At 56.2% G+C, this 27454-nt stretch overlaps 1 protein-coding gene across 2 annotated transcripts; it reads right to left on the bottom strand.

Moving 5' to 3' along the window:
• Positions 1-532: 532 nt before the first annotated feature.
• PTPRE (protein tyrosine phosphatase receptor type E) lies at positions 533-26835 on the bottom strand. 2 transcript variants are annotated; one of them, XM_075533393.1, is made up of 15 exons: positions 26745-26835; positions 23611-23687; positions 23024-23060; positions 21782-21879; positions 17525-17644; positions 15989-16149; positions 13849-13984; positions 12958-13107; positions 12366-12459; positions 12181-12257; positions 11158-11292; positions 9227-9352; positions 8018-8184; positions 3181-3316; positions 533-1588 (listed from the first exon to the last, which is right to left on the bottom strand). In XM_075533393.1, exons 4-15 carry the CDS (start codon positions 21842-21844, stop codon positions 1514-1516), a joined length of 1440 nt encoding a protein of 479 aa, XP_075389508.1. In that variant the 5' UTR covers positions 21845-21879; positions 23024-23060; positions 23611-23687; positions 26745-26835; the 3' UTR covers positions 533-1513. The 2 variants fall into 2 exon arrangements, with proteins under 2 accessions (XP_075389508.1, XP_075389509.1); XM_075533394.1 differs by having other exon boundaries at positions 15989-16155; positions 17528-17644.
• Between the last annotated feature and the right edge of the window lie 619 nt (positions 26836-27454).

Below are 27454 nucleotides of genomic sequence, written 5' to 3'. Positions count from 1 at the left end.
GGATGCACTGTCACGGGTAGGGGTGGGCCGTGGGGAGGGCTGACTCCTGTTAGTGAGGAAATGGACCACCCTGCGGTAAACCTGTGCAGGCTACAAATAACACAGCAAACTCAGCACCAACATCTTGGTCAAGAAAGGCCTTCCCAGCTCCCTTGAAGAAGGGAAACCTGTACCCAGGCCCACACCTGGCACGTGCTTTCAGTGAGCGAGACTAAAAGTCGTCCTCTTTTTCTGAGTGTGCTGCTTATCTGCAGGGACCCTGAGGTCCCAGGAAGACGGCAGTTATCACATCACATGGGGCACACACCCCTGCCCTCTTATCTGTGCCCCTGACCATCCTGTCTGGCAGTGGGCCCCTCCCACCCAGTGCCCCAGCTCTCGGTGGTAGTAGCCCCTCCCAGACAGGGCAGCTTGAAGAGGAAGCATTTCCCCCCATACGTTTTTCGTATTAAATGTCTGACAACGGGACTTAAAAACACAAACACACACAACTGTAGAAATCTAAATAGATTTGAGAATTCTTTTTCTGTCCCTTACAAACAACCTCTGCCTTGGACAAGAGATTTTTACATATCAAAACTCGTCTCAGAAGATGTGTCTTATAACTTTGTAACTGTGGTACACACCTGTGTTTCTGCCTCGGCTTCTCTGGGGGCAGTGACCGTCTTTGCCTGAATGTGGGGTGAGGGGGGCGGTTTGGGCTGGGCCTGGCGGCTGTGGCAAAGGAGGAAGGCAGAGAGCACAGGTAGGCTGGATCCTCAGAGGGTCATCCATGTGGCCAGACAGGGCGGGCAGCAGGCGGGGCGGTGGATGCTGTCCCAGAGCTGTGGACAGACTGGACCGCCAGGGCACTTCACCGAAGGCTGGAAAGACATGGGCTGGAGTATGTGCGGTCTGGACACTGCTGCCACGCCCACCGCAAGGACAAAGAGACCTTCAGCCCAGAACTCAGGTCAGTAAGTCCTCTGATCTCTGAAACGGGAAACACGAACCCCAGGACGAAAGCTGGCGACTTCAGCAAGCCTCCCTGTGATGTGGGATCTTCCAGGCAGCAAACGGTTTGCCTTCGAGTAACGCCCCAGGAGATGCTGCTGTCCACACTTGTGACGTCGGTGACAGGGTGCAGGTCCCCAACTGATGGCCAGTCCTGCCTTCAAGGCCCAGTTCTGCAGCCTGCAGATGTGCGCGCACACGCACACTGCGGGGGGGCCAACATGCGGAAGTGCTGCCCCCGTGAAAGAGAACGGAACGAATGACCTGGCGCGGGAAACCGGGGCATTTGCTGAGCGCAGCAGCCAGCTTACATGTGGGATCCTGGTGGGCTGCCAAGCGCCCTTATTCCAGCTTCTAAAAAGGGAATTTAGGATTTCAGGGGTTTATAGCAGGTGGGCCTGGAGTGCATAACAAAATATGTACAAAGAAATTTAGGGAGGATATTAATACCGACTGAAATAAATTAACATGATCTTTACAAACATACCATTAAATTAAAAAATATTTTAAGGCAGAATCTTCATTTGAAATTAGCATAATCAGAAAATATATCGATAAAATCTTGTACCACTTTGTAGCAGAACTCATACTGTTCCTGAAAAAGGAGAAGAAAAAGAGCATGTTACAATGACATTAGATCAAGCCTTCGATTTGCCTCGCAGACCGTGGGATCCGTTGGAGAGACTAAGCTGTAGGGCGGAGGGAGGCCCTCCTGCACGCTCTCGCCACCCGAATGTGGCTACCAGGCACCTGGGTGTCCAGGGAAAGCCACCTTCTCACCTAGGAAATGTCCACGTGTGATTTCAATTTTAGAACCGAAGAAAACAAGACGGACAGCCCGACCCTTTGCTTAACCCGCTGGGCCACCAAGGGCCCGTGATGGCATTTGGGGAGGAGGCATTCCTGCTGAAAGCCAGAGAACTTGCTCCTGTGGGCATCCAAGACTGCAGATGTTTACAGGCCAGGCCGTGTAAAATGCCTCTGGCGTGCATACTTAAACCAGAAAATTCCTCGTGAGGAAATGGGGACAGAAACAAATGGAGGGCTGACTTTGTCAGGCCACAATGTAACAAAAGAAGTCTTGTCTGAAAGTTACAGAAAGCAAGCCTCCCCAGTCCCAAAGCCTAAGCTTAGTGCTCTAAGGCAGGTTTCCTAGAAACAATGTTTCCTCGAACCTGCGTGACAGGCGGTCCCTGGGGTCTTGCAGCCCCTCCACACACTAGAACTGAGTTCACGGGTCAGTGGGGCACAATCGGACTGGTGCCCTGAGCCGCAGGGCCAGGTACTCCATGGAGATGGAGAGAGCCAGCCACAGAGCCTCTCTTGATGAACCTACTGCGAGTGCTTGGAAAACTTTGGGGGCATGGGAGGGGCTCAGGTCAAAGGCTTGGAGTCCCATAGAAGGCAGGTAACCTATGTCAGGTTAGTTACAGACCCAGGTAATTGGCTTGGCCCACTGGGTGGGGGTGTGTGTGGGACAGTCCTGAGCTTGGGGAGCAGGAGAATCCTGACACCCCTTCTTCATTCCCAACACATTGGTGCTCAGCCTCCTTGCTAGTTACAGCCTGCTGCGTAACTCACTGTGCCAGCAGGGCCCCGAGGACCACACAAGGCCCGAGAAAGCATCCGTGCCTGCCGATGCCCCACACCTCCCCAAAGCGAAGCAGTCCCAGCCATCGCTTCAGGGGTGAGTTAATTAAATGTTTGCTCCGTGTGGCCCTCCAAGGACGTTATAAACCTCCAGGTGGCCCTCAGCAGAAACAAATTCACCCCACGCCACCCCCCACCTGACCCCAGCCCGGCACTTAAGTCCATGGACGGTCTGGTGAGCTAGAGCAAGACCAGCTCAGGAGACAGTTCAAACAAGTGAGGGTGTCGTGGAACTAGCAGGCCCCGGATTCTCCGCGCTGCTGCAGCAGCGGCGGCCTGGGGTCTTTGTCAGCACACGCCAGGTCCAGGGAGAGAGCCGGGCGGTGCCACCATCCCAGGTCACAGACAAGCCCGGCCCTGGGAACCCCAGGGAAAGGAAGAAGATCTGCCCAGCTTCCAGGAACAAGCTTCCTTGGGAACGTGGCCTCCCATCTCCCGTACCTTTAAGGACGCCTACATCAAATACAACAGGAGATAAGCTCGTCTCTTCCGGCCACAGCCCCGCCCCGCCCCGCCACTGGCAGTGCAGCTGCTTACCAGGGTTTGCACCATGTGCGGCCTCTGAAGGCGTAAACTCTTGACAGCTTGGAAGACATCCAGGAGCCCCTCGGCCTTCACGCGCTCAAGTATGTTGCTGAGGGCGATGAACGTGCCCGTCCGCCCGGCCCCGGCGCTGTGGGGTGAAGCACGGGAGGCGGACACGGAATGAGCCGACCCTCCGGTCCCATGTCCACACACAGGGACAGCAGCAGGGCCCCCGCACTGTTTACATGTGGCCTCCACGTCAAGCAAGGAGGAGGGAAATCTCACTCTTTACCGTTGGTTTGATGCCAACTCAGTGACCCGACAGGACAAGGTAGAGGAGCCCTCCGGGTTTTACGAGCTATTCGAGTAGAAAGCCTCATCTTTCTCAGAGCAGCTGGTTGTTCTGAACTGCCGACCTTGGGGGTTAGCAGCCCAACTGCAACCACTGCACCATCACCAGGACTCCTCAAAATCCCTCACCTGGGCCGACAGGATCAGCACCGCCTGGGAATCGCTGGGACCAGTTGGGGGCTGTCAGGTCCACTGCAACCCCACGTGACAGTGCAGCCCCGCCCCCTAGAAGTTCCTAGCTGGCCATCATTATGAAAGCAGGTGGCCAGGTCTTTTCTCTGCCTGCTGCCCGGTGGGGTCGATCAGCTGATCTTCCTGTTAGTCAGCTGAGCGCCTCCCCACGTGTGGGTAGAGGCCCTCCCAATGTTGGCACCATCTCGCCTTGCTGTGCCAGGGACTCCCTGCCGCCATGGGTGGTGGCAAAGGCAGGGTTTGGGGAAGGTCACAGCAGATGATTGTCACAGCGACTGCAACAGGGGCGCACCCAAAACCACGGGGAGGCTGGTGCAGGACGTGGCGGGGTTTCATCCTGTTGTGGAGAGGGTCCCGGTGAGTCTAAACCCACTAGATGGCACCGTGGTAGTTACGTCACCTCGTGCCAACTTGAAAGGATAGGAGTGAGCCTGCAGTCAGGTTGCAGCTTGATGACCTCATTTGGAGGTGCTGCCGAGATAATGGCTCACTGGTGGCCCGCCACTCTCTCTCTCCTTCACCTTCCTGCTGTGGACTCACTCTGCTGAGACCTGCACGAGCCCTGCGATGTGTCCACCACCTCTGGATCCACAAGACTTCTCAACCACCAGCCAGTGAACTTCCTGCATTCTGCACTGCATGTAGCTGCCCGCGTGAGTCTACAGAGTGATCTATGGACTAGTATCAGACTTAGGGACTTGATCTGGACCGGGCAGGGATATTTACTTGATATAGTTACTTCTTGACACAATGCTCTTTCCCATACATATATGGGTGTCACTGGGTTTGTTTCTTTTGTCAGCCTTGCCTAACACATTATGTTAACTTTTGGGCGGGGCACTAGAGAAACAAATCATGAAGCTGGAGAGTGGATGCTTGTCTGACCTCTGCCTTATTTCTGTTAGTTTTTGTTTTGTTTTGTTTTGTTTTTGCTAGCTAGAGGTCAGGTAGGGCCATGCAGTTTACTAGGTGGCTTTCTGGAAAGAACATGGGAAGGTAAAGTTTTGATTCTTTCCTTTTGTTGTTGCCTTTGGTTATTCCTGTTTGAAATAGTGAAAATGAATGTGATAAATGTAAATTTTGAATTCGGGGTAAAATGGCCCCTTGAACTTCTCTGAGACCATGCTGATTCCCCAATATGACCTGGACAGAGGTCACACCTGGCTTGAGGCAGCCAGAGGCCTCAGGCCATATTGCATGTGAATGGAATCGTTTGGATAAGTAAGAGAAAGATTGAATTTTAAGAATGTGTCTAGGATCTGGCTCTACTAAGATGATACTGATTGCTCTTAACTATTGTTATTGATAAAATTGTGGTAGAAATTATTATTGGGAAGTACAATAGAGAGTTTTTAAGCCAACTGCCTCCAGCCATTAAATTAGATCTTTAAAGGGGTATAGGACAGGCCTCTGAAAAGATAAGCACCAGTTCCTTGAGTCCCCCGGACATCTGCATTTGAAGACACTTGCCTAGAATGCGGTTGCCAGACTGAAGACAAAGAAAGGAGTTAGTTGGATTTTTTGAATTTTGAACTAGTGGTTTGTGCCTGAAGCTGGGAAAATTTGGAGCCATGAAGAAACTCTCCTCTCTAGGACTGAAGGAAGCCTGAGGGCAGCCTGTGGTGTCCTAGGTCACCACCTGAATCCATTTATTCAGTGGAAGTGGGAGAAATTCAGCAGAGAGAGACTGGTTGAGTCTGGCTGCTGACACCTGTGGGCCTGGTTCACAGAGACGAGAGGATAAGACAAGAACAGGTTGACTGGTCTGAAGTTTGAAGGGTGGTGTGGAATTTGAGCCTATGGCATGACCTAGCCCAAGGGAGCTAGGGCTGTTGAATTTGTGACAGTGCCCTTGGTTAAAGGTGAGGAAGCCAATGGGCACCATGGTGAGGCTAAGTGAGGCGGCCCACACTGAGTTGACCAGAACCCCACCAGATGAAGATGAGACTTTTGAGCCTGTGAATTGGCACATATTGCTGCTGACTTTATCGATGCCCTATCCTGATTTGACTTTGCTTACTCACAAGGATGCAGACTCACAAGGTTCCAACCGTAATGAAGATTCTTCACATCAAAGAATATGCTTGTCTTCTCAGAGCACTGGGTTGGTATAATCAGGCAGTATAGAAATTGTACACCCAAATGGGGAGGATGAAGGCATGAAATGGCTAGCTTACTAACTTTCATGGGTGGGGGATATGCTCATGGGATTATAGAATTATGGTGTAGGTATGCACTTAACTGCAATTGTTAGGCATGCAATGTTGTGTTCACTTATAGAATATTATGTTTAAATAAGACTGGCACATTTTGAGTTATATGCATTTTAGTTTTATCCTGTTAGGTACAAATATGATTTTATTACTGTTTTGTTTTTAAAATTATGTATGTCGACAGAGTTGTGTAAAGGTGTCAAGTTGACAAGGGATGGTCTGTGGTAGGTACATAATCTCATGTCAACATGAATGTATAAGAGTGAAGGAATGGAGTTTACCCTGTCAATTAGGTCATAGTCTGAAGATACCTCCTGGTAGGCATGGCTTCCTCATAAGGAAGATCCTAGGAATCTCCCTCTCCTGCCTTCACCTTCTATGTTGACGAGTTACACAGAGACTTGCGGAGACCTGCAAGATCTCCTCTCTCTGCCTCACCTTCCTGTTGGAAAGCCATGTGCTGAGACCTGTCAGAGCCCTGGAGATGCATCCACCACCTTGGATCCACAAGATTTTGTATCCACCAGCCCGTCACCTTCCTGCATGTGCAATATTGCAGGTGGCTGCATGAGTCTGAAAGGGGACTTATGAACCAGCATTGGACGTATGGACTTGAGTTGGACTGGGCTTGGATGTTTGCTTAGTATACAATTGCTTCTTGATATAAAGCGCTCTCTCTTACACACATACGAGTGTCACTGGACCTGGCCTAAGACAGCACCTAACAGTGATAACAAGGCGGCAGCGTCCCTGCAGGAAGAGTGGCACTTAGGCTGTCAGCGGGGACAACTCCATCTGAGATGGCCATTTTCATGATTTATTGGATGAGCCCCACAAGCTCAAAGGCCAGCCCTCCCCTGGGGAGCCAGACGAAGGGCCGGAAGGAAGCATTGGTGCCCTCGTTAGCCGCTGGCCCTGCCGTTGGCCTGCCCTCAGACCTTGTTCCCTAATGGCGTATGCAGGCTGAGCCCTTGGCTGGGGTTTGCAGAAGCCTGGCCAGAAGGCACTGCGTGCACCCCAGGTCAGAAAGGCTCCAGGCGGGACCCCAGGGCCTGAAATGGCACATGTCCCTACTGGCCAGCCCTGGGCACCCGCCCTCCACCCCCGCTCCATACACAAAACTCCAGCACCATAGACTGGATTCTGACTCATCACCACCCTGCAAAACAGAGGCAAACCTCCATCGGGGTTTCTGAGGTGGTGACTTCAGTGGGAGCAGACCACCTGGTCTTTCTCCAGGGGAGTTGCGGACGGGTTTGAATTGCTGCCCTGGCCTAGCAGTCCAGTGCGTGAGCCCCCTCACCCATGGCCATGGAGTTGATTCTGACTCAGTGACCTTGAATCTGTAAGGGATTAGGGGGAACAGTCAGTCTCGTACCTCCCCGTCAGAGTGGCTGGTAGAGTTGAACCGCAACCTTGCAGTCAGCAGTGTAGTGCCTAGCCCACGTGACAGCTCTCCTGGGGGCTGGGGACACCCCAGGTGCAAAAGAGCCCCTCTCAAGAAGAAAATCACCAAAGTGCCCCCCCGGGGCTGCGATCTGCCCAGTTGGGCTGCTGGCTGGATCTGCCGCCAGGCGGAGAAGCTGGAGAGGGAGATGGAGAGAGGCTGGGGGGGGGGCAGGGTGCCTCACTTCTGTGGGGGTCTTAGGCATGGAAACCTCACCCACAGCGCAGGTGCGGATGGGCAGAGGACCAGTGTGGGGGAGGGGGGGAGGAAGAGGTAGGATAGGGCAGGGTGTTACATGTGTAGGGAGGACACGGAGGGCAGGGAGTAACCTCAGTGTAGCGTTGGGGGTGTGGCTTCGTCTTTGGGAGGGCTAGTGCAGGCCTCACCTGTAGTGTCAATTCTAGGGGCAGGGCTAAGATGGGCCCAGGGCAAGACTTTGGCCAGAGAAGGGTCAGGGGTCAGGTCTTAGGCTGTGGGAGGGGCACAGGGGTGGTACTTTACTCCAGTGTATGTGTTGGGGCGGGGCTTTGGCTGTGGGTGGGGATAGGTGGGGTTTCAGTTGTGGGAGGGACTGGGGCAGGGCCTTGTCCCAGTCTATGTACTGGGGTAGGGTTCCAGCTGTGGGAGAGGCTGGGGCAGGCCTTACCTGCAGTGCACGGTGATGGGGTGGTTGCCCGTCTGCTGCTGCTGCTTCTGCACGGCTGCGATGAGGTCAATCATGCCCTTGCCCTCTGCGGGGATGCCTACCTCCGGCCAGCCGTGGAAGTGGAATTGACGGACCATGCGGCTCTGCTCCTCCTGCCGGGCCAGCGGCTGTGGGGCAAGTGGTGTCCAGTGGCAGTGGCCGTTCCTGGCCCGGCCTGACCCACCTCCCCCCAGACTGGGCTGTGCCCTCACTGGCCACCCCAGGCCCTGCGCAGGTTGGCTTTGCTGGCCCACCCTGAGCACTGGCAGTGCCAGGGACAGCAATGGCCCTGGCTGCCTGTCTATGGGGTGGGAGGGACTCAGGACCCCACTGACTGTCTGAGGCTCAGAGTGAGTAGTCGCCCAGTCAGTGCCTGGCCAGCTAGCTATGGGGAGAGTGGGTTGTGCAGACCGCCCCGGGTTAGGAACTTCAGACTCAGGAGATTTGAATGACTGAACCCACCCCTACCTGCAACAGTGTCCTTCCTTACAATCACCTTCTTCAGACCTCCAAACCAAGTCAGACCCACTACCATGGAGCCGAGCCCCCTCCCCACCCCCAGAGACCCAGGAGAACTTCTGAGTGTTGCAGGGATTACACATCTTTCAGAGCAGACAGCTCCTCTTTTCATCTCTGGAGCTGGACATGAACTACATACGAACTCTATGGGCCTGTCCCACTGGTCCTACACATTCAACCTGGAGCTACAGGCAGGACCCGATCTTGGAGGTGGGTGGGCAGGCCCAGGGCCTCTTTCTCAGTGCTGAGCCTGGCAGCTGCTCCCCAGCCAGCCTGGTGTGACCCTGACCAGCTGAGGAGGGCAGAGGATGGGGCTTTGAGAAGGTACCCAGGGAAGCCCTGCACTCCCATTCACAACCACCCCTGTCCAATGAACCCAGATGACTGCATCTCTCCAAGGAGGCAATGGGGCCAGGGAAGCCCAGTGAGGGCCTCTCGGAATGTCCCTTCTGCCCCAGCCAGGAGCCAGGTGAAGCTGGGGCTTCTGCCATGATTCCACAGGGACCGGCTCTTGGCAGTGCCACTCCGTACTGACCACAGTGAGCCCTTGTGATGAAGCAGAAGGGCATAGCAGGCCCTGAGCCAACAGTGACCGCCACAGCTGGCCCATATAGGAGGGCGGAAAGTGCCCAGACAACAAGCAAACATTACCTGGCTGAAGGTGACCAGGAAGTCCCTAACACTGATGGCTTCAGACAGGGTGTCACTCTTTAGCTCAATGGTGATCTCGCCATGAGTCACAGCGCCCTCGGCTGGCCAGTACTGGTAGCACTTGTCCTTGGGGGCAAAAAAAAAAAAAAAGACTTTTAAGTCTCTTGCTCCCCCGCCACCCCCACCAAAAAAAAAATAATTTGAGTGGGCCACCTTGGGGTCCTCAATGCAGAAATGCTCTCCTGGCACCTGGCACATTTCATCTGACCAAGGAAATGGCCTGTGGATTCAAAGGTGAGGCCCCTTCACGCCTGTTGACCATGGGGTCAGGACCAAGTGTCTCAAAAGGGACACGCGTGTCCACTGATCACTGCTGCATGCAGAATTTCATATCCAAAAGGAGAGACTGCTGAGTACATAAACCAGAGCTCTCTGTCACCAAGCCCATTCCGACTCCTCCCACCCTGTGGAGCAGGGAAGAACTGCCCCCAGGGGCTCCCAGGACTGCGGCTTTCAAGGCCCACAGTCTAGGCTTCAGGATAGAAGCAGCTCAGAGCATGATACTGAGTGATCAGAGGAACTCCCATAAAACTCTGTACTTTTATGAGACCCTTTATAGGACGTCCAAAACCAAACGAAACGAAGGGGTCTTTTCTCTAGGCACACACGCACATCACTCTACGAGATACACGGATTTAAAGAAGGAAATACCATATCTTTCACGATGGCAATAATCAAACAAACGGATACAAGGAAGTGCTAACAGATACAGGGAGAGATCGGCCCCTGCACTGCGGGCGGGCGTGTGTGTGTGTGTGTGTGTGTGTGTGTGTGTGAAAGAGAGAAGAGAGAAGGCGCAGAAAACATGATACAGGGGCTCCTCCGTGTTAATCACAGAGTCTCCACAGGGCCCAGTGTTTGCTCTCTGGGAGATAGTCCCAAGAGAAATGAGAACATACAGAACCTTGTACCTGAGTAATCTCTCTGTCTTTCTCTGCCATTGAGTCTATTCGAGCTCATGGTGACCCTACAGGACAGGGTAAAAATGCCCTGGTGCATTTCCGAGGCCATAACTCTTTACAGAAGTAGAAAGCCCCATCTTTCTCCCTGACGAGTCATCATAGCAGTACGAACGGAGCACACTAACCAGGGCCTATGGTTTCATGACTTGAGAAAGCCAAAGGGGCGGGGTGGGGTGGGGGAAATGTCTTGATGAATACAGAGTGGCAGATTTAAAAAACCCCAAGCCACACCCAGTGCTACTGAGTGGGCTCTGACGCCTAGTGACCCTACGGGACAGAGTGGAGCTGCTCCTGTGGGCTTCCAAGGCCATCATCCCCACGGATAGGCTTTGGACTCCTAACAGCCAGGTCATTTGTTCAGCCCACTCGCAGATCTGTAGGAGCAAGACCAGGCTATCTGCTCCAGTAAAGGCTTACGGCCGCAGAAAGCCCAGTGGGTTGCTGTGGGTAGGAGTCCACACAGTGGCAGTGGCCTTGCTTGACTGGCATCTTCGTGGAAGCAGAAGCCACGTCCTTCCCTGAGGAGACACTGCTGGCTCAATCCACCAACCTTTCTGCCAACGGCTGAGCACTTAACCACTGCACCACCACCAGGACACAGGCAGGCCTCAACAAAACCTAACTCAAGTGCAAAAGCCAATGGGAAGTTGGGGCTCACAACAGGGTGAGAGCAAGCCTTTCGGGGCCCACCCCTCTCCCAGAAGCTGCTCCCCAGGAGTCGGACAGGCAGGCACACAATGCACATACTTGCATGCACACGCACCCTCACGTCACTCGCACACAAGCAACACAAAAGCAACACACATGCACATGCGCACGCACACACACTCGCGCATGCACACCCCACTGGGAGGCATGCTTCTGCCAGTGGCAGCCCTGAGCCGGCGGCGCCCCTGGCAGTACCCTAACCTGCTCGCGCTCCTGGACCTCAGTCAGCATCACCACCGTGTGGCACCTCCACTCCCAGAGCATCCTCCAGAAATCCTGCACGGTGTGCGCCAGCGGGCCCTGTGTGGCAATGAAGTAGTCCTTCTGCCGGTAGCCCTGTGGTGGAGGCAGAGGGTCAGGGCTGGGTCTACTGGAGGCTCTGTGAGCCCCAGGTGAAGCCCTGGGTCAGTGAGCACATCCCGCCCCAGCCAGACACAAGCTGACTTGCCTGGATCTAAGTCACTTAGGAACGCTTCCCTGAATCTAAGAGCTGAGTCTCCCCATCTACACTCACTCCACAGAGCTGAGATCACCCTGTCTATACCCACTCCACAGAACCCAGGGCACCCTGTCTACACCTGCTCCCCAGAGCCCAGGTCACCTGAGATGAGCGCCCTGAAGCCAGCCAAGGGGAAGAAAACAGCTGTAGGGTCTGATCAGAGCTTCTGTCTGTGTACTACAACTAAACTAGCCACCTGGTGTGGGGCCAAGAGGCCTGGGTGCTAGAGGTTGTGTGCTCAAGGTCAGTTTCCACAGCCCCTGGGGCCTTTGTCCATTTTCTCATGTCCCTGCAGAAATAAAGTCCCAGGCTGTCTGCGCTGCCTTTGCTGTCCATACCCTGCATGGAGACAGCAGTGGATGCTGGAGAGGGATTGCTGTCTGCTTGGGCCAGCAGAGCAGGAACTCCTGGGAGACAGGGCATGAGCAGGCAGACGGTGCCCCCACAGCATGCATACTCAGTGCCAGTGCACATTCCGTCACCACCTCTAACTCAGAATGAAAAGCCAGCAATCTCTGGAGCGCTCGGTTGCTATCCTTCCATCTCCAAAGCACCGCCCCCTCCCCCCAGTCTGTTTTAAGGACGATGAATCGTGCTATCGAATGGTTTGAATTTCAAGAGGCAGTCAGCTCTCCCAGGCCGTGAGATGGAGATCACCGGTGTCTGTGGCCCGTACACCCCAGCGAAGCATGACCATGCCATGCACACCCGGGCCACACACGTACATCGATAAAGGACGCGTTGATGTAGTCCGTGTATTCCTGGCCCCGCTTCATGGAGAGGATCACGCGGTTGAAGTCGTCTGCGAAAGAGGGGTTTTGTGACGTTAGCACCCACTGCTCCCAGCACTCTATTCTCAATGCTGGCCCTGTGTGGAGGGGCTGCGGGCCCTGGGCGGGGCGGGGCTTACACGGAATGATCTGGATGACCCGGGCTTTCTTCATGTTGGCGGGCAAGTTGCCGGTCCTCATGTCCTCCTTCATGATGCGCACGTTGGTCAGCTTCTGCGGATCAGACACAGCACCAAACAGGTCAGTCCCTGACATTGCCGGGCGAGCACGGGGACGCTGGCATGAGGGCCAGCACAGCCACCTGCTGTGCTGCCCAGGGAGCCTGGTCACACTTGACTTCCCACACACTGAAGCTTCATGGCCACTCTGTGTCCGGCAAGTGGGCACTGTTTTCCCAACAGCCTGTGCTCATGCTGTGCCTGTGTCCCATGCTGGTCACTCTGCAATGACCTTGAACCCTTCCTCCTGCCCACGCCCCCCCCACAGACAGCAGCAGGGCTCACACATCACGTCCTCCATCCTAGAAGGCCACTCGAGGGCAGAAGACATCTGGCCCTCAAGCCACGCCCACCCTGCCCTGGCAAGGAGAAGGCAGGCTTCCTTGGGGAGTCCCCAGGTCCTGCTCCCAGGGCCCAGCCTTGTCTGGTCAAAGAAGAAAGAAGCACCGGGCCGGGGTTTCACTTGAGGTTCACCCCACCCCTTGGCACCTACCCGGAACTCCTCCTCCAGCCCAACCTTGGCGAAGCGGCCTGTGGAGCCATGCAGCGTCTGCAGGTGCCTTTCCAGCGAGGACACATCCAGCTCCGTGTCCCCATACAGGTAGTACTCGAGCAGGGCTTGGTAGATAAATGTGTACTGCATCTGCGGGCCCAAGGAAGACTGACCTCAACGCTGCCCAGTGACCTTGGCCGCCAAGGGGCCCCAAGATGGAGGTCATGCCATTTCTCCTGTGTCTCTGGTGGCATGTGGGTAAGGTGTTGGCTGCTATCTGGAGCCTCCCTGTGCTCCACGGGAGAAAGCTGAGGCTGTTTGCTGACCCAGGGATGTGGAGCCTCAGAAGGCCCAGGGGCAGTTCTCCCCTGTCCTCCAGCCCCCTCTCCCCCCACTGCTGTGAGCATAGCCAATGCTCTTGGAGTACTCTCCCCCTACCTCAAGGAGCCAGAACTCCCCACTGTTTCCCAGGAGAACACACAGACACAGGGGTGAAGGAGGTGCCCACAGCCCAGCAGGAAGCGGAGCCAAGGGTGGCTGAGTGGATTGGGCAATTTGAGCTGTAGCCACTGCTTAGCCTTTGAGCAGTGACAACTTCGGGGCAAGTTAGCCTATGGTTGTGGGTGCAGGCACTGGGCCAGCTGCTAGTTGTGGGGTTCAGGGCATTGCTTAACCTATAGGTTCCATAACTTATTTGACCTACTTCCCCCTTTCGGAAGACAGCTACTCAGTGTCCCCTCTGTAGTGGTGGGGTCCAGGGCACTGGGCTAGCCTCCAGCACAGGGTGCATGCACCAGACTAGCCTCCGGCCATGGGGTGGTACCTGGGCCCCAGGCTTGCTTTGTGGAGGTCAAATACCAGCAGGGCTGGGCCAGGGCCACTGCTACTCACGTCTGTCTGGACCATCTGGGGACGCTGATTACGGATCTTAGAGACGAACTCGAAGACATCGACCTTCTGCTCTGCGAACATCATGTCCATCATGGCATCGATCACAATGAAGGTGCCCGTCCGGCCCACACCCGCGCTGGGGGAAGGGAGCACCGAGTCGTGAGTCACAGACCCCCGTGAAGGACCCTCAGACCTGGACAGGGGGCAAGCTGTGCCCAGGAAGGCTCACACTCCTGAGAGCGACTGCCTGCATATCCCTGTGTGGCCAGCGGGGGCGCTGCAGCCCCAGCACCATCTCTCCAGTGGTCCATCAACTCAACTAACTCCCAGCCATAGTGGATGAGGACTGATGAGGGCCCTGTAGGACAGGGTGGAACTGCTCTGTGCATTTCCGAGACTGTAAGTGTGGCAGTAGGAGATCTCGTCTTTCTCCCTCGAAGCGGCTGGTGGATCCCACCTGCTGGCCTTGCGGTTAGCAGCATGGCCCGTAACGAGTGAGCCACTAAGACTCTTGGGTCAGAGATGCCACGCAGAAGCAGCAGGGAGTGTGTCTGAGCTGCTCTCTCTCTCTACTGAGACCATCCTTGCTGGTCACCTGTGCAGGTGCACTGTGTTTCCAGGGTTCTTCCCCCAGGGAATACCTGGCTGCTGCTAACCACAGAGTGGGCGGTTCAAACCTACCAGCTGCTCCATAGGAGAAAGACGAGGCTTTCTACTCCCACAAAGAGTGACAGTCTGGGAAGCCCACAGGGGGCCGTTCTACCCTGTCCAACACGGTCACTCGAGTCTGCATGGACTTGATGGCATTTGGGTTTTATTGTCACCATGTGGGCCTGCTGTGAGCTGGACCGAGCGTCACTGAGAGCTGGGTGTGACCTCCATCAGCTTGGCTCAGCCTAGGCCTGTGCCTGCTCTGAGCATCACAGTCATGCCGCCCCTGGCTTTGACCACCTCAGACAGAGGAGGTGGTTCTTGTTCAGGTCTCCCCAGTGCTCAGGATGGAGAACCTAGAAGACGCCCAGCCCACGTGTGAGACGTCACTTGGACCCCATGTGTGTTGCTGGTGACCACGGGGTGCTCAACGTGGGCACAGGGGCAGGCTTTCCTAACCAGGTCGCCAGGCCTTTCGTCCGAGGTCCCTCAGGGTGGACTTCAACCTCCACTGCTCAGTCACCAGGTGAGCATGCCAACCATCTGCCTCCCATTCTGTCATCCCCTCTGAGAACCCAGCAAGTGTCAGTCTTACCACCCAGCCCTAGTGACCATGACCAACGTCACAGGGGCCTGGGGGGTGCGGGCTATGGTAGGGGACATGGGTCAGCACCTTCAGGTCCTGACTGGGCATCCATCAGGGGGATGGATGCCCAAACCAATCAGCAGCCAGAGCGTGGGGTCTTTCCAAGCGGAGATATCAGGGTGTCCAGGGATTGGAGTGCAGAGGTCGGTGCCTGCTCTCCCCAGCCCACTGAAGACAACCCCCTGTGACAAGTAAGTCAGTGGGTTCAGGGGGGCAGAGTGGAGTGGGAACATGTTCTGGGAGAAGCAGTCATTTGGGGAACCTGCTTTTACAGAGCCTGAAGCATCCTCACCCAGGTGGCCATGGTGATGGTGACAGTGATAGAGCTAACAGCCTAGAGACAGTAGCTGTGGTGGCCGTGTGGCTGTGCTGGCAGCAGCAGCTGTGGTGGTGGCACTCCTTGTGGACATATGTACCGTGGTGGACACAGAGCGGTGAGAGGTGAAGTGGCACCGAGGAGCCTCTAGGGCTGCCCAGGGGCTGCAGGACAAGCCAGCTGTGGGGTCTGCTCCTGGCTCAGGCTCTGTACAGTCTGTCCCTCAGCTGTTGGGGTCTGTGGGCTGTGCTATAAGGACTGTGCCCCTGTCAGAACTGGCCCCCCTCTTTGTCCCGGTGAGCCTGGGTGTCCCTCTGGGAGAAGGAGGCTACGTGGACCCATGAGCCCCAGCCACTGTCACCGTGGGCCTCTCGGCTACGTCTGCTCTCGGCATGGAACCCCCTCGGAGGGCTCCACCTCACATCTCTGGCACGTCCTGGGGTCCCTGTCGCAAGTGGAGGTGGCTCTCACACCCGCCTGCACCCCATCCCTCCGTGCCCCACCGGCCCAGCAGCCACCATGCGCACCTGCAGTGCACCACGATGGGCCCGGCATGCGAGGGGTTGAGCGTCCTCACTTTCTTCAGGAACTTCAGCATCCCGATGGGCGTGAAGGGCACCCCGAAGTCCGGCCAGCTGGTGAAGTGCAGCTGAGAGACCAGCCGGGGAGCCTTGCAGCTGTCAGGGAGCTGCGGGGATGGAGGGTCACGAGTGGGTGCCCCGGCACCTGCGCCGCCCTCTCTGCCCCGCCCTGCCTGCCCCTTCCCGCTTGCCCCGCCCCAGCGCCTGCCCCGCCCTGTCCCAACAGCCACTCTGGCGGAGCGCCTATGCCTCAGGACCCCTGGACTGGGGACCCTCCTGAGATGAGGGGCAGAAAAGAAGGACCACTCTCCCTGGGGGAGGCAGTTGCACCCCCTCCTGGGGATGGGCCTGAGGCAAGATGTCCCCTCACTCTCAGAGAGGGCTGTTCTCCAAGAAGTAATGATGGGGTTCGCGGGCTTGTAGGAGACCCAGGGTGCCCCAGAGCTGCATGCATGTGTGCATGTCTGGGGACAGGCGAGGATGAGAAGGACCAAATGGGTCCCCTCCCCCTTTGTGCTCTGGCTCCCAGGAGCCTCAGAGGCCAGACTCTGCCAGTCAGTTCCAGTCAGACCCCTCTGCTGTGCGAGGGTTTCTAAATGGCTCCTACACTTCAATCACATCTGCCTGGGATCCAGGCATGTTTGCTGAAAGCCAAGACCAAATCCACTGCCATCAAGTTGATTCTGACACACTGCGACCCTGCAGAGCAGGCAGGGCAGGTGCACACCCTAGGACTTCAGTGTTAGCAAGTCTTTCTCTCGACCCTGTGGGATCCCCAGACTGTCAACCTTGATGGGAGTGGAGAAGCCTCCTCTTTCTCTCACAGAGCAGCTGGTGGTTTCGAACAGCTGACCTTGCAGTTAGCAGCCCCACACATCACCTACTACGTCACCAGGCTCCTCCCCTAATCCTCTTCCTTATGAAGATCAGCTGGCGGGTTTGAGTTGGTGACCTTACGGTTAGCAGCCTTACACATAAATGAATACACCACCAAGACTTCCTATTTTTATGGAAGACAATCTTAATGAAATCCTTTCAGGGGAGCTGACAGGAAATAAATATGAAAGATGAGGAGGGAGTGTGATACCTCAGTTTGAAACTGTTAAAGATTCCTAGATTCCTGCCTTACCATTCCAGCCTGTGACAGAGGACCCTTAACCCCTGTGTCCCCTGTGACAGAGGACCCTTAACCCCTGTGTCCACCAACTGGTTAGAATTTCTCCTGGCAAAGTCCAGCCATGCCCAGAATGGCTGTCAGGGGTCAGGGGCATCTAGAAGCTTCTATCACTGTAGACTCCTGGACCTGTGTCTCCACCAAACCCCATCTACCCACTGGCCCCCGCTGGGCCTCAGTCTCCGCCCTCCACCCACAGTGAGAGCCCTGACACTGGGGGTGCCCGGTGCCTCACGGTACGAATGGAAGTGCACCCGCCGCCCACTGCACCCCATGGCACTCCCCAAGGCAGAGCCCGAGGTGTTTACCGACTGGACGCAGAACTTCCTGACCGTGTAGTCCACCAGGACCACGCAGTCCTCCATGCACACTCGGATGTTCCCATATGTCCAGCATCCTTGGTCGGGCCAGTACTGGTGGCACTTTTCCTGTGACAGAGATACGGGGGCTATGAGGCCATTCCGTGACTGCTTCCAGTGTTCCAGCCCCAGTGACCTCACACACACACACCACCTTTACAGACTCCCCCATCCTCACACAGACCTCCTCCCCTCACAGACAACCACTGCCCTCAGAAATGGACCCCCCCTCCTCACAGATGGACCCTCAGTGTCCAGCTGCAGCTAATCTGCTCCTCACAGTGTCCACCAAAGTGGGTGGGCACAGCGAGGCCTGGGGGGGCCCCTGCTTTGAGGGAGTCCCGGCCCTGCCCAGGCCCAGGTGACCCTGTCCTGCCTGCAAGGCTCTGGCGTTGGGGCCTGAAGGACTGTGAGGCTGGGCTATGGCTAAGTCAGAACAGATATCTCCCTCTGCCAGGCCTTCCCCTAGGCCTGGAACATGCTGGAAGTTTCCTGAGCGCTGCCACAGCTCCCCCTCCATCTCTCATATTACAGAGTGAGCTCTACCCCGAGGCACGGCTGAACACTCCCGGGGCTCCGCATCCGGCACCCTGGCCACCTCGTCCAAGCTGCCCTCCCGCGCCTTCTAAAATCCTGGACGTCATGTTCTCCAGCATGTAGTCCTAGAAACGGGAGCCAGGGACACAGACAGACCACCCAGCCGCGGACGCGATGCCGAGAAAGGGAACTGGAATGGAGAAGGGATTTCCCCTGACGTGGTAGAAATCGTGAAGCAGAAGACGGCCTACCACCCCGAGTCACCATGTGGGAAGACCCTGTGGGTGGCGATGAGAGAGATCGGGAAAACGGGAGGGGACATAGCCACGGAAGACTAAGGGGCGCCTGACCCAAGCCGGGTATTTCCAGTCATTGCACGTGTATGGATAGGTGCTTAAGGGGCCAGGCAGAAAGAAGGGGGGCTTGGATGAGGGTACAGGTGAAGAACCTCCAGGTACCCTCGAAGACAGAGCCACGTGTCTGGGGAGAAGTATAGCCGGAAGGCTCGTTGGGAGCTAGGATGGTGAGGCCTTGTCTCACATGCTTTGGGCATGTTGTTGGGAGAGACCAGTCCCTGGAGGAGGGCACCATGCTCGGTCAAGCAGAGCATCCTCAAACGTCGAGGACGACCTTCCGGGAGATGGACGGCCCCATGGCTGCAGCAGTGACTGTGCACATGGTGTAGACGGCAGCACCTGGTTCCGTGGTATGTCCTGTCCGTGTAAGTCAGAACCCACCCAAGGGCCCACCTGAGGGCCCCTAAGAACGATGGTGTCATAGCAACAGGATGGCCGAGGGTCAGGGGACTCTCCGCGGTCCCCTCGGTGTGGCCACAGGGGACCCTGAGCTCTGTGGCCGTGGAGGGCTGATCCGAGCATGAGGCGGGGTCGCTCACGTCTGGCGTCCGCGTTCCTGCCCACACCAGTCGGGATGCTTTTCTGAAGCACTTCCAGGGATGAGGCCACAGGCCATGTGACCAGCAGATGACCCTCCATAATGTGGGTGGGCGTTTCCTGTTACTCAGTGGCTTTGGGAGGAGAAAGGGCGTTTTCTCTGAGGGAGGAGTCTGCCTACAGAGGGTCCCTAGACATTCAGACAGGTCACCGCAGAGGCATGAGTCAGTGACTCAAAACCTCTCTAATGTGTGTGTGAATATGTATGTATCTATACGTCCCTCTCTGTGTGTATATATATGTGTGTGTGTGTGTATATTGTGTACGGAGGTCTCTGTGTTAAACATGTGCACCTCATATGTGTGTGCACATGTATATATGTGTGCATGTCTCTGCATCTATTTGTGTGTGGATATGTCTGTGTGTGAGTATATATGTGCATAGATGTCTGTGTGTAGATATGTGTATGGGTATAAATTTATCTCTACACATGTCTCTGCTCTATATGTGTATATATGTATGTAAGCATATGTGTATGTATATGTCTCTGTGTATATGTGTATGCAGTGCGTATGTATATGTGGCATGTGTGTATATATACATATGATCCCTGATGTTGTAGTGGTTACACTTTGAGCTGCAAATTACAAGATCAGCAGTTTGAAACCACCAGCCACCCTGTGGAAGGGAGATGAGGCTTAGAAACTCACAAGGGCGGTGGGCAGTGAGTTTGGTTTTGGTTTGTCATATATGTGTTTGTGTATCTATGTCTTCCTGTGTTGTACATGCATGAAGGTGTATACATGTATAGTGTATGTGTATACATGTATGTGTATATGTATGCATGGCCCAGTGTATCTATACACACGTGCAGATGCATAGATATGGGTGTGTATCTATGTATGCATGCATATATTGGGATGTACATGTATATGGGTATGTGTGGGTGTGTATTTGTGTACTTGCTGTTTCTCTGGAAAACACTGACTGAGGCCCCATATCTGAGGTTCCTGGTTTCCAGCCTGCTCTCTCCTTCTGGTGACAGAGGCTGACCAATCCTAGCATGGTGACAGTGTGGGTGGCCCTGCTTAGCCCTGTCCTAATCCCTTGAAAACAATCCGGAGCCCCAGCCCAGCACCTGGCCAGAAGGGCAACAGGTGGTTACAGGCGCTTTCTGTCTGGTGTGGAAGAAGTGAGTGCTGCTGGCCTATGGGGGAAGAAGGCTCTCACTGGCCCTCCTGAGGCCCTGCCCCCTCCCCCTTTGCCCCCACAGAGCAGCTACAGAGCCTGTGATGTGACAGCCCACGCACTGCCTCCTCACGCCCCTGCACAGAAGCCTGCTACAGAGCCTGTGATGTGACAGCCCACGCACTGCCTCCTCACCCCCCTGCACAGAGGCCTGCCACGTCCATCGCCAGAGCCCTGGCCACAGTGCTGGGTCACCTGCAAGTGACTAAACACAGGGGTGGGGTGCCGCCACTTCTGGGGCCTGGCCTGGCCACACGCTGTGCTGACAACATGCCAGGCCCTGGCGGGGCCCCCCAAATGGGTCACTTCCACCAAACCGGCCTCCCCCTCTTCTTGTGCCCAAGCCCTCATGCTAGAACTTGTTAGAACAGTGACCGCACTGGCTGCCCCTCAGTTCCCAATTCCTCTTCCACCTCATGTGGACAGCTCACTCCCTGAGGCTCGCCCCCCTCCGCTTCCTACCCTAGCAGCACCCAACCCTGGTGCCCCCATCAAGAGATTCCTCACCCTCTTGCCAACACCCCTCCGGGTTTGGTCAAATTCCCTTCATCTTCTCAGAGAGCCAGTCACTCCCACCCCATCCAGGGAGGGGCTTCTCAGCTGGGCTCCCACTGTCCCACCACTGCCCAGGTCCTGCTTTGAGGCTTTGTTCTGGTCTAGTTTGTAGGGGTTCAGGTCCCTGAGCTAAAAATGGGGGTTTCCAGGCATGGAGGAGCTTCTGGTCTTGGAGCCCCCCTTCTAAAGACATGGTCTTCATCTTCCTCATTGTCCCCCTCTTGACCCCATGCTCTCCTACTGTACTATCCACTGATTGGCTCCAGTTTTGCGTCTGCCCTCCCAGGGGACACAGTGCCCACCAGAAAGCAGGGCCAGTCCCTCCTATGGGAACACACAGTTCACTAGAGCAAGGTCCATCCCTCCCAGGGGACACACAGGCCACTGGAGAGCAGGGTCTGCCTCCCCCTGGCCACCAGCGTGGGCCCCTGCTGTCCTGGGGCTGAGACAGTGTGCTCTGGCCTGCTGGGAACACAGGACGCTTTCCGGCATGGGCAATGCATCCCCTTCAGCCCCTCTCAGGGGAGGTGGCCCCTCACTACCCAGATGGAGCTTCCCCCTGGCAGCGGGTGCACTTGGAGGAGGGACAGACAGCTCAGTATTTCCCCAGGGCACCTGGCTTGTCCCTGCCTCTCTCTAAACTTGGCAAGATGCAGTAAATAACCCACACCATCCTCTGAGGCCCACCCAGGACTCTGCTCGCCATCCTTCTGGCTCAGGGCTCCACCCACCAGAGTCAGAGCTGGTGGGCTGGCCAGGACCCCTCATCCCCTGGCGTGGGGGCTGCCCCTGTGGCAGGGGTTTCTCTGGCTCTCAGGAGGATTGATTAGATGAGAGGATTGTCAAGCCTTTCCCCCCAGGCAGTGAGAGAGGGTGGGGAGGGAGAGAGGAAAAGGAAGTGGTCAGTCTCCCCACCCCCACCCCGCCTTCAGCTAAGTGTAAGAAGTGCCTGAGTCAGAGGGGGAGGGGTTACCTCTTTCCGTTCCTTCAGGTTAGTCAGCATGACGATGGTGGAAGATTTCTGTTCCCAGATCATTCGCCAAAAGTCATTCACCGTTTCCTGTTTGGGTCCTGCAAGGACAAGAGTCCTGAAGTCAGAATCCACCAGAGGGGTCTTCTTGCTGCTCCCCGTCCCTGAGGCACCCAGGAGACAGGACCAGGTGTCAGTTCTGCCTGCAGAACTCCAGTGGGCCAAGGCTGCTGGGACCCACCAGGCCCAGCCTCTTTCCCCACTGCCCCAAGCCAGAGGGCATCCAGGTGGGCATTTCCACAGCCACATGACAACCTGTATGGCCATGCAGGTGTCACTGTCAGGACTGCCAGAACATGTGTGCCCATGTCAGTGTGTGCACGTGTGGGAGAGAATGTGCATGTGTGCGCATGGGTGAGAGGAAATGGGCGTGTGTGTACATGTGCAGCAGTGTGTGAGGCAGAGAATGAGCATATGTGTACAAGTGTGTGAAACAGACAATGGGCATATGTGTGCACATGCAAGTGAGACAGAATAGATGTGTGTGTGTGTGTGTGTGTTTACATGCAGGTGAGACAGAGGGAGAGTCCGAGCTGTCGGCAGTCCGAGCTTCAGGATTTTCTTCTTGAGATCCATCCCAGACCAACATCATCCACCTGCCTCACTCCCTGTACACACAGCACTCCTGGGCCACTGGGTGTCGTGTGTCTATCTACACACATGCGTGCACACACACACACAACCTTTAAATCCATCCCAACTCACAGCAACCTCTCCAGGCTTTCCAAGGCTGTTAGTCTTTACAGGAGCAGAGAGCCTCATCTTTCTCCCTGGGAGCAAGTGCTGGGTTTGAACCACCCACCTTTTGGTTAGCAGCCCAAGGCCTAGCCCACAGCACCACTGGTATGAATGCACCTTGTTGGGGAGGTGGGTACTGGGTGGGCCTGAAACCTGAATTCTTAACCAGCTGCCGCTCCTGTTCCTGGGGCCCGAGCTGAGCAGCAGGCTCAGTGAGAGGCCTGCATCTGTGCTTGGACAGAAACTGCTGCCAGCTGTCACCCAGCAGAGCGAGCACCAGGGGCAGTGAATGAAGAGCTCATGGGGTGCTGGCGAGCACTTTGGAGGTACATCAGGAGGGACCCACACAAAAGAAGCCGGCCCAGCTCCTGGGTGCTGCAGAGGCAGCCGGAGCCCCCAGGCCGTGCTGGCAGAGGTCGGGTTGGAGCTGGGTTGGTGGCGGCTTACCCTGGGTTGCTATGAATTTGTTCTTCTCGTTGTAACCCTGGGGACAGAGAAACCAAAGTCACCGCAACACAACAATGGTGGAAGAGGTATCCGTGGCCCTCATCACGGTGGAGCATTTGGAAAACCCAGGGAAGGAAAATTAGAGAAAGAAAAGGATTCACCAGCCGCGTTAGAGACGACGAGGTTATTTTAATCCTGCTGTCTCTCAACGTTCTTGTCCCTTGGATTCCTTCTGGGACACACACAGTTTCACAGCCACGAGCAGGAGCTGGTCGACAGCCAGCATCTTTGAAAGCCCAGTGGCCGCGAGCTCTCTGCTCTCTGGCCTGTGTTGTCAGCCACACGAGCACTGCAGTGATGAGCATCCCTGAGGGGTGCTTTCTGAGAACACATCCCTAGACGCGGCGGCAGGTGGAAGGGCACTCGTGGTAGGTGGAGGGGCACTGGTCTCGGGGACCCATGACCACACTGCCCAGAGAGACGGTGGCAATGGCAGGGAAGGCCACCCCGCGTGGTTTACAGTCCACACCCAAAGGTTCAGGGACACGTCTCTTGCTGGCCAGAGGAACGGGAAGCTGGGGACTCACGTCTATGTAGGAGGCGTTGACGTAGTCCGAGCAGGGAATCCCATCCACTTGGCTCAAAACCACCCTGGAACAGTCATCTGGGGAGGAGAGAGCCATGGTGTTAGGCAGAGCGAACTGCCCCTGCCCTGAAGTCCATCGATAGTACCGACCACCGAGCTGAGCCTTCCTTCTGTGAGGGGCCACGGGACACGGCCGTCCTGGCCGTCATGCTCACTTTCTATGGGCTGCTACTGTCTCTCAGCTTCAGGGCAGGGCGCTGCCGCAAACAGGTGCTTTACACAACCCTGAGACCAGAGACCGAGATGGGACCCCGAGACCACTGCTGATGGTCTGAAAAGGACTGCAGTCTGCAGGAGGAGGCCCTGGATAGAGATGGGGAAATGGATTAAGACTCAGATCAGGCTACTTGTTGGGTAGGGACTGGAGGAACCGGGAGAACATGGCCTTTCGACCCCCTTTAAGCCTGGAACTGAACTCACCCTGTGGCTGAACATTCGGCCCTGCGGGGAACAGCAAACCCGGGAAGGTCCGCACTTCTTAGAGGAACCAGGCATAAGGGACAGGGACAGCATCTGCCCTGGGATGAAGCCCAGAGGGCAGGGGGCATAGGAGGGATGGAACGAGGGAAGAAAGGAAACAGAATTCACAGGAAAGGCGTGGGGAGAGGGCTGGGACACGATGGGCGGGGGTGGGGGTGGGGCTGCAGACAGTGTCCCAAACGCAACATGCTTGAATCGCTGAATGGAAATCCAGTCTGTGCGTTTGTAAGTGTGAGTGTGAATGTGTGAGTGTGGTATGCATGTGTGTAGGTGAGTATGCATGGGTGAGTATCTGTGTACGTGTTTGCCAGCGCGTTTGTGTGAATGACACGTGTCCAGCCTTGAGCTGGATGATGTGGTCTTGCTAGGCCAGCTCTGTCCTATCCAGCAGGACCTACCAGCAGAGCTCCTGCCAGAAGGCCCTCAGGGGTCCAATCACAGCTTTAGGTCCTCCCAGCCAGGCCGCCCTGCTCAGAACTGGGAGAGTCAGAACCAGCCCTTGGGGAGTGTTTACAAAGCCTACTGAGCTGATCGGGGGTGGGGTGGGAGGTGGGGGTGGGGGGGACAGTTGTGGCCAGAAGCCAGCAATAGTAACAGAGAGAGAAAAAGAGTCCCTGCTTCGATTTAGACTCTGCCGTCCCTCCGCACTTCCTGCCTCTTTCTGCCGAAATGTCACACTTCACTTGCAAAACGTATTTCTAAAACGACGACCCTGCCACTTCTCCAGAAAGGGGGCCTCCTTCTCGCCCGGCCAGGGCTCTGTCCACAGGCACTCCCCTGCCCCCCCAGCAAACTTACGCCAGGGGATGTGGGACCGTGGCCGGGGTCCCAGGGCCACAGACACAGCTGCTCTCTCGGACAGCGTGTGGCCTGGGATTTGTGGGACTGTGAGGAGCTGGTTCTCTCTTCCTGGGATCTCCACCCCTGGGGCTGCAGAGCAGCTCAGACAGGGTGGGAGGAGGGTGGTCAGATGTGAGTCCCACCTGTATAGTCTTCAGGTCTGGCCCCCTCTGCAGGCCACAGCTGGCATCGGGACCTCCATGGCTATTGCTCCATTTCATCCCAGACACCCCTGGCATGGCCTTGCTCCTTCCTGATGGCAGGGACTGCCGGCTAGTCCCCTCCCGAGTGTGAGCACACCCCTTCGGCCCTCGTCTCCCAAGTCCCTAGGCCCTCAGGAACCCGCACTGCCAGAGGGGCAGGCAGGGTTGGGTGCGGGGCGGGCAGTGGAAGGCCAGTTCACAATCACAGTACGTTCTGTACACATGAAACAGGCCCTGCAAACTTTCTGGCCTGAGCTACAGGACTGACTTGCTGAGGCTGTTGAGGTTAGGTGCCCCGGAGTGGTCCTGACTCACAGTGACCTGATGGACAGAAGGAAGCACTGCCCGGACCCACACCACTCTCACAGTGGTCCTAACGTGGGAGCCCCTGGTTGCAGCCACCGTGTCCATCCACCTCGCCCAGGGACTTCCTCTACACTTCACCCACCTGCCCTCCTCCTCCAGGGAAGGGTGTCTCTTGATGACGTGTCTAACGTGTGCGAGATAATATCCGGCAACCTCACTATCGGTGGAGGTAGGGCTGCCCCAGAGAGCCCTGGTGTCACCATGGTAAGTACTGGGTGGGCTTCCAAGAGGTTGGCAGTCTGAAGCCACACTCAGAGAGGACATGGGAGCTGTGCCCAGAAGGATCAACGCCAACGCCGAGCCCCTGTAGTGCTGCTGAGTCCATGCTGACGCAGGGAGGCGCTGCAACCCAACCCGCTGCCCGCAAGTCCATTCCGACTCTGGACAAAGCCACTGGGACTTCCCGAGGCTGTAAATCTTCAAAGGAGTGGACAGCCTCATTTTCTCCCACAGAGTAACTTGTGGATTCGACCCACAGACCCCGTGGTTAGCAATCCAGTGCATGATTCTGTAGGCTCCTTAGGGACCCCAAGCCACGCTCCCTGTCACTGAGGCCATTCAAGTGACCCTACAGGACAGGGTAAAACTGCTCCTATGGATTCCCAAGGCTGCAAACACCTACGGGAGCAGAAAGTCTCATCTCTACCTATTGGGGTGCTTGGTAGCTTTGAACCTCTGACCTTGCAGTTAGCAGTTCAATGTGTAGCCTACTCCACCACTCTTAGTTAACAATGCAAAAGCTCCTGAGTGAAAACGCAGGTGATCTCCCCAAGAAAACAAAACAAGAAAACAACCAAACAAGACCATCCCAGACCAAGAGTTACCATGGAGTCAATTCCCACCCAGAGTGACCCTGTGGGACCGCCCCACCCCTACCCCAAGGACAGTGACACTCTTCCCGCGCTTCCCAACCAGAACCTCCGTCCTAGCACAGCTGCTGGGCCCGAACCCACAAGGCAGCTCTGCCTGGGGCACAGGGGGCACCCTCGCCCACCTCTGCTCACCCAGGCAGTAGGGTCGAGCCCCCCCCTCTCCCAACAGTGCTGGCTGTCCAAGCTTCCAGGGCAAATGCTGGGCAGTGATGTCCACGCAGGGGCCTGCCCCTGAGCTCACCATGCTCACTCAGTCCCAACTGCAAGGTCAGGCCAGCCCAGCCCCCGGCCACGTAACAAAGCGAAACTCTTACTGGGCAGGATGTTGGGGTATCTGTTTTTCTCTCGGTTTTCTTCCTTATTGGCCAGTTCGAAGGTCCCCTGTATGTGTCCAGATGGCAATGACTGCAAGAGAAGGCAGTTAGCACAGACCTAGCCCCCCAAACTCTGCCCTGAGATCTGCTCCTAACTGGGGCGGGGACCCTGTCCCTCCCAGCAATGTGTCTCTGGGGTCAACACACTTGTGGACAATGTGAGGTAGGGATGGCCTGGTCATCCCACAAGATCCCCGGGCCCCTGGATCCTGACCCAAAGATGTACAGACAGCACAGCCAGCAACCAGGCAGGGGTGGTGGTTAAGGGGTGCAGGGATAGAGACTGCTCAGGGTCGCTCTATGACCTGCGAGCCCTGGGTAACCAGGCCCCCTATCCCTTCCAAGATTCAGAACTTCTCCAGATCAGACCCAGCCCGGCCAGCTGGGTCCGCAGATTTCATCCAACAGGAGAACTCAGGAGGGGCCTTGCCAGCTGGGTGAGGGACAGGGAAGAGCATCAGGGATCCTCACCAGCCTCTTGTGCCACCTGTATCCTAACACTGACCTTGCCTACCTCACCCAAGGAGTCCTTACATGATGCAGACATGGCTGCTGAGGAAAGGCGGGTGTCGCCGAAGATAGTGCCGACACTGTGTCCCAAGGTCGCCGCCATGGAAACCCCAGGGCACGCCCCTCCACCAAGTCAGGGT

The sequence above is a fragment of the Tenrec ecaudatus genome, chromosome 16, assembly GCF_050624435.1.
Source record: "Tenrec ecaudatus isolate mTenEca1 chromosome 16, mTenEca1.hap1, whole genome shotgun sequence".
Taxonomy (NCBI): Eukaryota; Metazoa; Chordata; class Mammalia; order Afrosoricida; family Tenrecidae; genus Tenrec; species Tenrec ecaudatus.
This window is presented reverse-complemented; position numbering and strand designations above follow the sequence as displayed.